This window comes from Emydura macquarii, unplaced genomic scaffold, assembly GCF_026122565.2.
Source record: "Emydura macquarii macquarii isolate MOO-44397 ecotype Brisbane River unplaced genomic scaffold, CSIRO-AGI_Emac_v2 contig_1230, whole genome shotgun sequence".
NCBI lineage: Eukaryota > Metazoa > Chordata > Testudines > Chelidae > Emydura > Emydura macquarii.
In genome coordinates, this window is record NW_027131367.1 from 2,615,751 (window position 1) to 2,628,920 (window position 13,170).

The 13,170-nt window shown below is 65.9% G+C and overlaps 1 protein-coding gene and 1 long non-coding RNA gene across 2 annotated transcripts in view; both read left to right on the forward strand.

Moving 5' to 3' along the window:
• Positions 1 to 6,439, forward strand: part of BAHCC1 (BAH domain and coiled-coil containing 1) — a 67,277-nt gene extending 60,838 nt beyond the window's left edge. Inside the window, exons 20-28 of the mRNA XM_067547263.1 lie at positions 197 to 326; positions 679 to 793; positions 1,099 to 1,174; positions 1,646 to 1,754; positions 2,461 to 2,583; positions 2,825 to 2,998; positions 3,476 to 4,605; positions 5,233 to 5,469; positions 5,710 to 6,439. Of these exons, the coding sequence (XP_067403364.1) occupies positions 197 to 326; positions 679 to 793; positions 1,099 to 1,174; positions 1,646 to 1,754; positions 2,461 to 2,583; positions 2,825 to 2,998; positions 3,476 to 4,605; positions 5,233 to 5,469; positions 5,710 to 5,916 (2,301 nt within the window). The 3' untranslated portion in view covers positions 5,917 to 6,439. The remainder of the gene's footprint in view (positions 1 to 196; positions 327 to 678; positions 794 to 1,098; positions 1,175 to 1,645; positions 1,755 to 2,460; positions 2,584 to 2,824; positions 2,999 to 3,475; positions 4,606 to 5,232; positions 5,470 to 5,709) is intronic.
• Positions 6,440 to 6,446: 7 nt separating this feature from the next.
• On the forward strand, positions 6,447 to 8,126 carry LOC137152563 (uncharacterized). Its single transcript, XR_010919541.1, has 2 exons — positions 6,447 to 7,492; positions 7,544 to 8,126. It is a non-coding gene; the product is annotated as an uncharacterized lncRNA (long non-coding RNA).
• The last annotated feature ends 5,044 nt before the right edge of the window (positions 8,127 to 13,170 follow it).

Below are 13,170 nucleotides of genomic sequence, written 5' to 3' on the forward strand. Positions count from 1 at the left end.
GGCCTGCGGGCAGAGCTGTCTGGAGAGACCGAGCGGGCCACGGGGTGGGGGCTGGAGCCCTGGGTTCAAGGCAGTGAACCGATGCAGTGAGTGACCTGCCCAGCAGCTGGAGGCTGGGCTGAGGGGCTCCCTGGCGGCTCCCGGACACGGGAGGAGGTGGGCGCTTCTCACTGACCCCGGCGCCCTGTCCCCGCAGTGCAAGGGGCGGGCGGTCAGCAAGCTGCTGGAGAGCTTCGCCGTGGAGGACGACTTCGACTTTGATGACAACAGCAGCTTCTCGGAAGAGGAGAGCCCGCGGCTGGGGGCTGAGCGGCGTGCGGCGCACGGTGAGCGGGGCCCAGCGACCCGGGGCAGGTCACTGGGGCGGCGGGGGGAGGGCAGACGGCGCCGCCGTCCGGTAAATGCAGCCTGGGGCGTGGGACGGATGGACGCAGCTCAGGTGGGTCCGGGGCAGAGGAGCCAGCGCTGAGACACGGGCGTCGGCTTGGTGGGTGACTGTGCCGCTCTGTGCCTCAGTTTCCCTACAGCCTCCCAAGAGTGGGCCCATGGGGCTCAATCCATTCACCTCTCTCTGGGATCCTTGGAGCGGCGGGCACAGCGGCACCTCCCCGCAGCTCGTTCCTAACGAGAGGCAGGGGCCGGCTGCCTGGGGCACTCACGTCGCACCTTCCCCCACAGCGCACTCCTGCACCGTGCACAAGGAGGACCTGCGGGACGGGCTGCGCGTGCTTATCCCCAAGGAGGACAGCCTGCTCTACGCCGGGAGCGTCAAGACGCTGCAGCCTCCGGACATGTAAGGGCCACGCGGGCCGAGGGGGAGCCGGGGCGGGAGGGAAAGGAAAGACCCTGAAATAACAGCAAGGAAGGAGGCGGGCGGGCGGACGGACAGGAAGGCAGGGCCAGTGGCCCTTTGGTCGACAGGCTGTGGCCAGAGACGACCGGCCGGCACGGCCAGCCGGGCCCTTCCCAGCACACAGCCAGACGCCCCACCTTCCCCGTCTCGGGTGGTCTCCGAACGCGGAGGCGAGTGGAGCGGGACACGCTCCTTCCGGCCGCGCTGGCCTGACCCCGGTGCTGTCCCTGCCTCGTCCCCTGCAGCTACAGCGTGGTGATCGAGGGGGAGCGAGGAAACCGCCAGCGGATCTACTCGCTGGAGCAGCTGCTGCAGGAAGCCGTGAGTGCCCCCTCCCCTTGGGTAAACGGAGCCCGCAGCCCCCCCGGGGAGGGAAACCACCCGCCTCGAACAATCGGACGCTCCCGGCCATCTGGGCAAGGCCGCCCGCAGAGCGGGGGCAGGAAGGGACAGCCGGTGAGCGCCCGGCCAAGCCAAACACGGGCAAGCACACACAATGCGCCGGCTCTAGCGCAGGGAGGGGAGCCAGGCCAGGGGGGCAGCGCTGCGCCCCAGGCAGCCCTGACACGGCCGTCAGAGCACGTCTGCCGAGCCGCTGGAGGTGCCCAGGGGCGTCGGGCTGCAGCACGCCGGAAGGACCAGCTGGCCCCACTCCTCAGGGGGTTTTGTCCCCTGGACGGAGGCCCCAGCTCTGCAGAGCAGGCAGGCGCTGCCACACCCCCTCCTCCCTCCCCCCCGGTGCCCTGCAGAGCAGAGGAGCCCCTGGGGACCCCTGGTGTTGTCTCCTTCCAGGTGCTGGACACCAGACCCCAGTCCAGCCACCACCTCCCGGCCGGCGCCAGGGTCTGCGCGTACTGGAGCCAGAAATCCCGCTGCCTCTACCCGGGGACCGTGGTGCGAGGTGAGGAGCCCGCAGGGCTGCAGGCGGGCCGGGGCCGGGGCATGGTGCGTGCGCTGGGGGGGGGCGATTCGGGGCAGGGGGCAGCGTGGGGGTGCTGGGGGGGCTAAGAAAGGCAGAGCCGAGGCTGACACTCAGGAAGCTGAGGGGTCGCGGCAGGGGCAGCGAGAGGAGGGTGGCCGCAGGGCTGGCACGTCCCTGGCGTAGGGCCGGGAGCGCGGCTCTGCGGGGGACACGGCCCCACTGCGGGCCAGGGCAGACGGGGCTGTACGTCGGGGGCACAGCATGGGGGGGCAAGGCAGGGGGTCGGGGATGGGTCTGGCTGGAGGAGAACTCTTTCTGCTGCCTGCGGATGCGACCGTGGCCCAGAGATGCCCATGCCAGGGCCCCTCTTGCTGCAGGGTGACAGCGCCCTGGCCTGGCGAAGTGGCTGGGCGGGAGCAGAGGAGCTGCCGAGGGCCGCGCCCTGCCATGCTCTGGGAGCCCTTTTCCCATCCAGCCCCACCTGACACCCCCTGCCCGTGCCCGCACGTCCCCCCCGCCTCCCAAATGCCCCCCACTGTCCCTCCCCCCCCGTCCTGCCGGCTCTGCCTGCTGAGCCTCACCTGCTCAGGGCGTTGCAGCGACGCCCGGGGCCCTGCCCGGCGGGGAAGGAGGCTGCGCTGGCGGTGGGGGGCAGTGGCCGTGCGGTGACAGCATGTCCCCCCAGGGCCCTCCAGCGACGAGGAAGAGGAGGACCCGGACTCGGTGATGGTGGAGTTCGACGACGGGGACACGGGCCACATCTCGGTGTCCAACATCCGCCTGCTGCCCCAAGACTACAAGATCCAGTGTGAGGCGCCCGGCGGGGCCCCGGGGAGGGAGGGGGGCTCGGGGCTGCGGGGAGCCCTGCAGAGAGGCACGGGTTGGGGCTGCGGGGCCGGGGCGCAGAGCAGTGACCTCCCACTGCTGGGAGGCCAGGGCAGGGACCCAGCCAGGTCTCCCGGCCCCCGGGCCAGCCCATCCGGCTGCAGGGGAGGCTGGCTACGGGGCGCGAGTCTCCTCCCCAGCCGTGACGCTCGCTGTGGTTACAGGCACCGAGCCCTCCCCTGCTCTGCTGGTCTCCAGCACGTGCCGGCGGACGAAGCGGTCCTCCAGCGAGGCCCCCCCACCCAGCGAGGTGGCCCCCAGCCTGGGCACGGACGGGCGCGACTGCACCGAGCCAGCCAAGAACTCCGGCAAGAAGGCGGCAAGCAAAGAGAAAGCTGGTAGGTAAAGCAGGGGGCAGGGAGCTACCCTCCAACGGGCTGGGGGTCCTGCGCCTGCTCTGCTAACGGACAGAGCTCGGGGCCCACCCAGCAGGGCTACGCTCTTCCCTGGAGGGAAAAACTCCATGGGGCATAGGACTGGCCTAGCAGGGGGCTGCAGGTCAGGATCGAGGGGCACCAGCGAAGCTGTGGGGAGCCCGGGGCAGGGCTAGCAGGGGGCTGTGGGTCAGACTGGGCTGGCAGAGCTGCACAGGGGGCAGAGGGGGACCCACACACCCTGCTGGCATCGTGCCTGTCACCAGCCAGCGCATTCGTCCCCGACGCGAGAGCTGAATTGGCACAGCCACGCCTGGGGCAGCGCGTGTGCGGGGCTCCATGCCGGGGGTAGAGGGGACGGTGGGCAGGGTCTGGATCGGAACAGCCCAGAGCTGTACTCCGCAGCCCTTGCCCTGACCTGGCTGTTTCCCTCCCCGGCAGGTAAAGCCGAGGTGCTGACCATGGGTGCCAAGGTGCCGCTGCCGGCCGATCACTTCCTGGGCCGGCGCAGCAGTCCCCTGCTGAGCTGGTCCGCGGTGGCCCAGACCAAGCGGAAGGCGGCCAGCAAGAACCCGGCCGTGCTGCAGAACCTCTTCCAGCTCAACGGCAGCGCCAAGAAGCTGCGGGCCAAAGAGGTGCTTTTCCCCGTGCACAGCGTGGCCACCCCCATCTTCGGCAACGGCTTCGGGGCTGACTCCTTCAGCAGGATCGCCAGCTCCTACGCCTCCTTCGGGGCCGGCGCCGGCCTGGTGCTGCCCGGCACCCAGAAGCTCCTGCGGGCCAAGAAGGCGGAGAGGCTAGAGGTGGAGGCGAGCAAGGGGGGCAGGAGGAAGGCAGGCAGCGAGTACCTGGTCAAGCTGGACCACGAGGGCGTGACGTCCCCCAAGAACAAGAACTGCAAGGCCCTGCTGATCAGCGACAAGGGCTTTGGGACCAAGCTGGAGCGGCCCCTGCCCAGCCACGGCTACGCCCACCCGGCCCTGGTGTGCAAGGACAAGAAGGGGCGGTCCCCCCTGCACCAGCTGCCCATGGGGCTGGCGCTGCGCAAGTACTCGGGCCAGGCCGACTACGCCCTGAACTGCGACAGCGACTGCCACAGCTCCTACTCTGACGAGGACGAGGAGGCCGGCGGGCTGGGCGCCAACGTGCCCTCCCGCTTCATGACGCGCCTCTCCGTCTCGTCTTCCTCCTCCGGCTCGTCCACCTCCTCCTCCTCCGGCTCCGTCTCCACCTCCAGCCTCTGCTCCTCCGACAACGAGGACTCCTCCTACAGCTCCGACGACGAGGACTCCGCCCTGCTGCTGCAGACCTGCCTCACCCACCCCGTGCCTGCCCTGCTGGCGCAGTCCGAGGCCCTGCGCGCCAAGAGCAGCGCCCCGCAGAGGTGCTTCCTCGCCAAGGCGGCTGCCGCCAGCGCCAAGGCCAAGCTGAAGCGCAAGGAGGCCCTGAGCTTCTCCAAAGCCAAAGAGTTCTCCCGGAGGCAGCGGCTGCCGTCGGTGGAAAATCGGCCAAAGATCTCTGCTTTCCTGCCAGCCCGGCAGCTCTGGAAGTGGTCGGGGAACCCCACGCAGGTATGCCCTGGCCCCGCCCCCAGGTACATCCGGCCCCGCCCCTGGTATGTCTGGCTCCGCCCCCCAGGGAACCTCAGGGGCAGGGCAGGTAGAGGTCTCCCATGTGATTGTCCCTGGCTTGTTAGAGCGGGGCCAACGGAAGGAGTTGGGCACTCCCAGCAGGTGGGATGGGGGGCAGAGCGCGCCCCTAACGGGGACGTGTTGGGTCGGGGAGCTGTTGGAATGGGCCGGCACCCCCACGACCCGATCCCTGCCTTGGCGCTCCCCGCTGCGTGGGCGCAGACACTGCCCCGCAGGGGCCCCGGTTTGGCACACGACGTGGCGCTCCCCCAGCCCTTTCCCTCCATGTTGGCAGCTCTTGGTTCCCCCTCGCCGCTAGCCCTGAGCCTGCCCTGTCCTGTCCAGAGCCCCCCGGCTTGTGGGGGGGCCGTTCACGGAGGTGATGGACTCGCTGAGGGGACCTGGAAGAGTCGTGTCACTACCAGACCCCCCAACCCCACCAGGGCAGCCATGTTGTTACTGGCCCCTCATCCCAGTGGCTGTGATGCCGGTGTGGGGCGGGAGGGCCGTGAGCTGTGGTGGCCGGTGCCCACAGGAACCTGACTCTGCGTCTCCGTCCCCTCGCAGAGAAGGGGCATGAAGGGCAAGGCGCGGAAGCTGTTCTACAAGGCCATCGTGCGGGGCAAGGAGACGCTGCGCATCGGCGACTGCGCCGTCTTCCTCTCGGCCGGGCGGCCCAACCTGCCCTACATCGGCCACATCGAGAGCATGTGGGAGTCGTGGGGCAGCAACATGGTGGTGAAGGTGAAGTGGTTCTACCACCCCGAGGAGACCAAGCTGGGCAAGCGGCAGAGCGACGGCAAGGTGAGGGGGTGGGCGGCTGGGCAGGGACCCTGGACGTGGGGGGCGCTGGGAAGCCAGGCACAGACCTGGGAAACGGGGGGGCACTGGGCAAACGGCACAGGCCCAGGGGTTGCTAGGACAGGCTCGAGACCTGCGGTGGCTGGGAGGACGGGTTGCATTGGGCTTAGGTGAGCAGCACGTCCAGTGTCAGAAGCCTCCGGGGCCTGCGCGGGGGACCCTGACCCTGCCCTCTGCCCGCAGAACGCGCTGTACCAGTCGTGCCACGAGGACGAGAACGACGTGCAGACCATCTCTCACAAGTGCCAGGTGGTGGGGCGCGAGCACTATGAGCAGCTGACCAGGAGCAAGAAATACCAAGACCGCCAGGACCTCTATTACCTAGCGGGGACCTACGACCCCACCACGGGCCGGCTGGTGACTGCCGATGGTGTCCCCATCCTGTGCTGACCCGCCGTGGGGCGGAACCGACCCACTCCACCCCGGCCACCCACCGGCAAACATACAGGGGAAAGGAGGCAGGAACCTCGCCCGCCCGCCGGCGGCTCTGGGGCCAGGAGGAACCGGGCACCCCAGGGCCCTTTGCCTCCCCTCTGTGGGTGGGCAGGCCGAGGGAGTGGCTGCGGTGATTTTGGGAAGGATCCGCTAGCACCATCGCCGCCGCCCGCTGGAGCCGGGCCCGGTAATTATGCAAAAACCCCAGAGCGGCACGACCCTGGCGGCGCCTGGATCCCGGCTGCGGGGCAGAGCCAGCCTGGCTCTCCGGAGACCCGCACACACAGCTCCCCCGCCCGTTGGCAGGCGGGGAGAGATTTGAATTCAAGCCATACTTTCCCTAGTACCTCTGACTGTTTGCCAGCAGGTAAAGCAGAAATCAGGTGTATTATTCTATTTATTTCTCATGTAAATATTGTATTTCTTCCAGGAAGTTTTATGGAAAACAGAGAAACCGACAGAAACAAACGGGGTGGGGGGGGGGGAGTGAAATGCACTGTTTGCCCTCAGCCAAGGAGAGCTGGGGATTTCTGTACATAGGGACGGAGCAGAAGAGAGGCCGGGCCAGGAGGGGGGATCACACCCCCTGGCCGGACTGTGTAATATAGAACCCCCGGGGCTCGCTGCCTGGGTCCTTTGGTGTATGATTGTTGTTAGGGTTCTGATGCGAGTGACCCTGGCGAGGTGCCGGGGGGAACGTGCCCTGGGACGGGCAAAAAGAGAAAGTATATATATTATTAGAAACCAGGACAGCAAAGCCCGGCCGCGCTCGGCAGGGAGCCCGCCCTGAAGCCAGCTTCCCTCGGGAAAGAAACGCACGCCCGCAGGCACCTGCGCGAGGCCGCCACGCGCACCGGCCTGCCGCGCCTGCACGCAGCCGCACAAGCAGAACGGGCCAGGCTGCGTAGAGTCCCGTGGCTCTCGGCCAGCGTGCGTGGCTGGGTGTAGACGCTGGGGGAGGGGAGGGGAGGGTGCATGCCGATGGGTGGGGGATGTCTGGGTGCATGAAAGACCGATAGGCTGGGGTGCCCGACAGCGCCGCCCTCCCAGCCGGGGCCAGGCTTCCCCAAACCTCTTTTCTAAATCCCATTAATCCATTGAAACCAAACGAAGCCTCACCCCCTCAGGAGAAGACACGGGCCTGGCTCGCCCGTGCGATGCGGCTGCCCCTATGCCCTGGGGTGGGGCCCAGCTGGAGCCAAGACGTCTCTTTGCCCTCAGGTGCGTTCAGGCCTCTCCCCCGGCTGTGGGGCAGCCCGTGTGGGGGAACTGGGGCTTTTCTTCCCCGTGGGCTGGAAGGGAGAAGGTGCCCAGGGCAGGTGGGCCAGGAGCAAGTATTGTGCCCACCCCATCGCCCTGGCGTGCTGCGTGAGCCAGAGGGACAAACCAAAGCGCCACCCCCCCACGGGGCAATCCTGCCCAGGCCATCCCTGCACCCACTCTTCGGGGTGACGTGCAGACACCCCATCTCCTCCGCCCAGGGGCTGCCGGCAGGTCTGCCACAGCCTCCCACTCCGCCCGTGGCAGCCCAGTGCTGCAGGGAGGCGGCACCCGCCCCCCGTGCTCCGCAGGCCCATGCCAGCCCCCAACCCAGCCAAGGACCAGAGCCGGCCTCCAAGCCCCCGTGCTGCCCCCCCGAGCTTGGCGGGCACCCCCATCTCCCAGGGCCGTGAGGTGCCCTGCAGCCCCCCGCTCTGCCCCGGTTCAATACTTCGCTGTCTATGGTTTCTGCCCACTCCCGTCGGGGACCCGCACCCTCGCTGGGGCAGGGGGACGCCGGCCCGTCCCAGTCCCCACCCCCATCCCCCTCCAGCCGGAGGAAAAGAAATGAACACCTAAAGCTCTGGAGAGAAGCAAAAAGAACCTCAACCCCGCCGTGGTCTCAGAGTAACAGACTCAGAGCCCTGGTGCACGTGCGAGACGCCCCCTCCCAGATCCCCCCGAGCGTCCGTGACCCCCCCCCCCTCGTGGCCGCGCTACGCTGTAAATGTGTAAAGTTCCGTTCTGCACCAAGGGGATTTTTTTTTTTCCAATGTAAACACTAAAAACAACAACAAAAAAAGGGTAAAACACCGGTTTTATGAGCAGCAAACTCTATGTAAAGGCCTTTTAGTATGGAACTTTTTTATTGATAACTTGGCTTATGAATAAATATATGAAACGTTGCTGGGAGGCTGCTTTTTATTCCGCTGCGGGGGCGGGATATGGGAACAGCCCCCCCCCCGAGGCAAACAGCTGGGCCCCCCGCAGCTGCTGGCTAACGACTTTGTCTGATTTCTTAATTCACGCTTTCATTGCCCTCGTCCCGCACACAGCGCCAGCGAGGTGTAATTAGAAGCCAATGCAATCACCAGCTGCCCCGGGCCCGCCGGGCCCCAATCAGGAAGGGTGCTGGCGTGGCTGCTGGCACAGGGCAGCCCGGACGCCCAGCGCCAGCGGGGACACAGGGAGAGCCGGGTTTTGCTGCCCCCATTCCGCCCTCAGCAGCCACAGCAAACATAGCTGCTCCACCCGTGTGCTGCCAGACAGACAGACAGAGCCGGGGGAGGGCGATAAATGGCTACACTGGCTACTGCAGTGAAAAGCCATGATGCAGTGAGATTGCTGGGCACACGGATGCCAGGCAAAGGCGGGCACTGGTAAAATCAGGGTGCTCGCAGTTCCAAGCCACCCATTTTTCAGATGGGGAAACTGAGGCACCTAGCTGGGACATGCCTTCCCAGGGTCACAGCATTCATCAGTGGCAGGCCTCGTTACAGCCCCCAGGAGCCCTGACTGCCAGCCCCACACTCTGCACACCAATGAGCCCCCGGTTGCCCCTGTGCGACCGTTGAATGAAATTCCTCGTGGCAGCGAGCAGCTCCCAGTACCTCTCACGCAGCCCCCTCCCACGGCAGGGAGCCAAAGCGGAAGGGCTGCTGGCCGTGGCCAGGGGAGTCAGGGCAAGGGGGGGGGGGGGGGACGACTGAGGCTGGACAGTCCCTGCAACAGCTGGGGGGTCAGGCTGAGCTGGAGGCGGCGGTGTTACAGCTCCTCTCCAGGAAGGGCTCAGCGGGCAGTTTGAGGGGACAGGGTGCCACAGACCAGCAGGACAGGAAGGCAGGCGCTACACAGCAGCAGCTCACCAGGGACTAGCCCCGACTGCCAACCTGCCTATCAAGCGGATTGAGAGCCGGGCTGGCAAGGGGCTGTGGGTCAGGATTGAGGGGGTCAGGGGAAGCTTGCATAGCTCCAGCCTGCACTCTCCCTCAGTGACTGGTTCCCCGGGGTACAACCTGGAATGGGGTACCGCTGTGCCCTCTTAGCTCTCCAGCCTGGGCTCTCCCCCCGTGCTTTGCTAGTGACATGCAGCGACCCCCTCTACCCAACAGCCGGTGGAGCCCCACACCCTGCTAGATCGTGTGAATGCTTTGAGCCACTCTCAGATCTCACAGAGAAAGGCACCAGCAGGTCCTCCCCAGCTCCCAGACTTGCACCCCAGGACTGTACTGACCAGTGTAATTTTATCATCCAGTCCGCCCCTCCCTCAAAACACACCGTTTTAGGTAAAATATAGAAAAGGTTTATTAGCGACAGAGATTTTACATGATTGTAAGCAGTAGGCACAAAAGGTCACAGAGAGTTACCAAAGAAAACAAAAGCTAAGCGCACAGCCTAAATCTTAAATCTTATTACACTAGGCAGTATTTTGGTCAAGCTGTTGTCACTGCACTGGATGTTACCGTTCTTAACAAACGGGCTTCTCCCTTGAGCCTGGGACCAGCCTCCTCAGTTGAAGTCTTTGTCTTCCCAGCGTTTTTGTTGCTTCCAGCGTAGGCGGGAGAGGAGAAAGGCCAAGCCATGATGCCACTGTGCCCTATTTTATATCCTTCAACACTAGCCCAGACATGTTCTGGCAGGTTTTGCCGAGTCACAGGGTTGAGCAAGCCCCTGGTGTGGTCATGTGCCCTCCCATTGCATGGACTGTGTGCAGCTGTCACTGAGCTGTAAAAACCCCCGGTTGATTCAGGCTCGCTTCTCACCACCCAGCAGTAAAGACTCTCAGATCTACAACATGTTCCAGGAACAACCAGACAGCAAACTCTCAGAACGTCACACGCACCCACGATGCACGTAGCTGGACAGGACGATGGGTTTCAGCTGCTCATGACCTTTCATAAGCTATTGTACGTGGCCTGCCTTGTATGAAATACAACCACCATATACCAATGATGAACAAGGGGTCACAGGGTGCTACATCGAGGTGCAGCGTGTCACACCCTCCCTCACTGGTGGGAGCACCAGCACTGGGCCAGGCAGGATGGGTCTGTTCAGGGACTGCCATGGATCCACAGGAGCGGGACTATGGCTCCGGCTTTGGGATGGTCTCTGCAAGGCCCTTTCCATGGGCCAGAGTCCCTCAGGGTCTCACTCTTCATCCAGGGTGAGCCCTGCAGCTTCACCACCTCCTTAGACTGGACCTCTAAGCCTGCAGCCCCTCCCCCCCCCGGGAGCAGAAGCAGGGAAATCCAGCTCCCACCGGGCCCAAAGTTGCCAGGCCTCAGTGTCCTGGTGATTGGCTCTGCAGATGTCTTCACAGATGCTCCATTGATTCAGGGCCACACCCATGCCTCTTAGCCCACCCCCAGAGCAAACAGTCCTTCAGCTCACTGGGGGAAACTGAGGCACACAAATACATTACAGCACATTCCCTTTGTCACAGGGCCCATGAGAGATGCTGTTCTCTCTTCCCGCAAGGACTGGGGTGGATTCACCCAACGCTGCGGCCAGCTCCTGTTCTCTTCAGGGCCTAGTGAAATAGACGGGGGCCTGGCCTGAGGCCTCCCTCTCTGTCTCTCCAGCAGGGGAACTGGCTGCAGCTGGAGACAGACAACCCTGCTGTCTCCCCAAAGGGGCCTGTATCACAGCAGGGGGTGGACAGTCCCGGTTCCTGGCCCCACCTGCCAGCACGGGGGACAGGCCAGCGGCTGGTCAGAGGTGCTGGGGAAGTCTCCCGGGAGCAGGCAGGATCAAGAAGCTGCAGCACTCGGCGCTCTCCATGCAGGGCCCCTAGGGAGCCTGACTTGGCCAGGTCCTACTGCAGCTCCCCAATGGATTTCTCATGGTGCCCCACAGTGGCCCTGCAGCTGTTGGCTGGGCATGAGGCTGGGCGGAGGGAGCCTTTGCCATTTTCTCCCATCCATTAATAGGACTCTCTGCTGGGCAAGCTCTGGCTGCATGATGTCGGGGTGCCCATACAGGCCCAAGGAATTCCCCAGGCCGAGCCCCACCAGGCAGGCTCCCCAGAACCAGGAACCCACGTCTGCCCCAGCCCACCGAGCTGACATTTTCAGCCTGACAGCAAGGGCAAAAGCAAGACCAAGCTCGTGGACAGCTGGGGCAGAGCCCTCGCAACCCGGAGGGCCCAGTCCTAAGCCAGGCTCCACAAGAAAAGTTAGTTCCTTCAGGGAGAAGCACCCGTGATCCCCCCGGGACAGACCCACAATCAGCACGTCATCCCCACAGAGCCCGGCAGTGCCAGCTTTGCCATGCTGCCGGCTGAGCCAGGGCCTGCAGACCCCCAGGTGCGGGGGCCACACGAGCCAAACACCAGTGCACCTACCAACCCCCCCTGCAGAACAGCTCCCCGCCCCCCACCTGTGCACCTACCAACCCCCTCCCTGCAGAACAGCTCCCCGCCCCCCACCTGTGCACCTACCAACCCCCCCCCGCAGAACAGCTCCCCGCCCCCCACCTGTGCACCTACCAACCCCCCCCTGCAGAACAGCTCCTCGCCCCCCCCCCCCTCTGTTCCCACCAGCTCCCTGCCCTGGGGCAAACTGCAGCCCTTCTCTGCCTCAGTTTCCCAGCTGTGCGGGGGGGGGGGGGGTCCCGCCCAGTCACCGGGACTGAGCCCAGCTGGGGACTCCCCCCCCCCCGCCTACAGCCCCCCCGCCGCCGTAGGCTGCGCGCGCGCAAGCGGCTGATTGACGCGCGACATGACGTGTGCGCAGGCCTGAGCGATGGACGGGCTCCCAGCCAGCCAATGGAGACCCGCCTCGCGTCTCCTTCCCCCACGTGGGGCCGGACGGGCGGCCAGCGGCCACCTGCCATTGGTCCCGCCGCAGCCAACCGGAGGGTGTCAAAACGCAGCTCTGCACGCCCATTGGCCAGCGGGGTTCCCTTTTGTTCTCGCCAGCCTGGCGCAGTTAACCCTTCCCTTCCCGCAGGCTGGGGCCCAGCGCCCTCCGGGGACCGCTCTCCAGGGGGCGCTGGCAGTGCCAGGGGGCCCCGGGCCTAGCACGTGCCCCTGGGGCGAGGGCAGCCCTGCACCGGCCCCCCACGAGGCAGGGCACGGCCAGGGGCTGGGGCACTCCCAGGGTGGGGCCGGGAACCAGCAGGGGGTTGGGGGGGTGCAGGGGGGGGTTTGGGGGCTGCACTCGCTGGGCCAGGGAGGAGAAGTCCAAGTCCCCCAGGCAGCTGGTGAAGAGACCCCCCGAGGAGCCTGCCTGGGTAGACGCAGGGTGGCAGGCAGTGACCCGGGCCCACGGGCGGGCAGCACCTCCTTCGCCCAGACACGGCACCCGCAGCTCAGCGATGTCGGGGACGCGGCGAGCAGGACGGAGCCGCTGTCATGCACGAGGGCCACAGCCTGGGAAAGTGGGGAGGGCTCGCTGCAGGGGCCTTTCCCCCACGGTCCACCCTGCTGGGGGGTGCACGCAGGGCCCAAGCATGATTTTTTCAGGCCCAGTACAAACTTGTAACACGGACCCCTCCCACACACATACCCAGGGGGGTTGCAGCCTGGGTCCGGCCCCCCAGGGCCTCCAGGCGCCGGTGAAGTGTGCTCCTTTACCCCACCCCCCACGTGGGGGCCCTGGGTGCACACTCTGCAGGCAGCTCAGTGGTGCACAGGGGAGCCCTCGGTAAGGCCCCCGAAATGCCCCTCGCCACCTCCCCACCAGGGCAAAATCAGAGCCCAGGAAGCTCCTGGCTCAGTACGATGGGCAGGGGAAGCCATTACGGGCCCTCTGTGGGGGTCACCCGGCTCACTAGTGACACCACAGCGCACGGGGGCAGAGCCACTCTGTGCCCCACCCTCCCCACTGTCCACCGGGCCCTGCCCAGAGACTTGGCACGCATGCATTGCTGGCAGCGAGCGGCAGGCACGGCTCTCGGCTGGAATCGCTGCACTGTGGGGGCAGCTGGGTCACCGGGGCAGTGACCAGC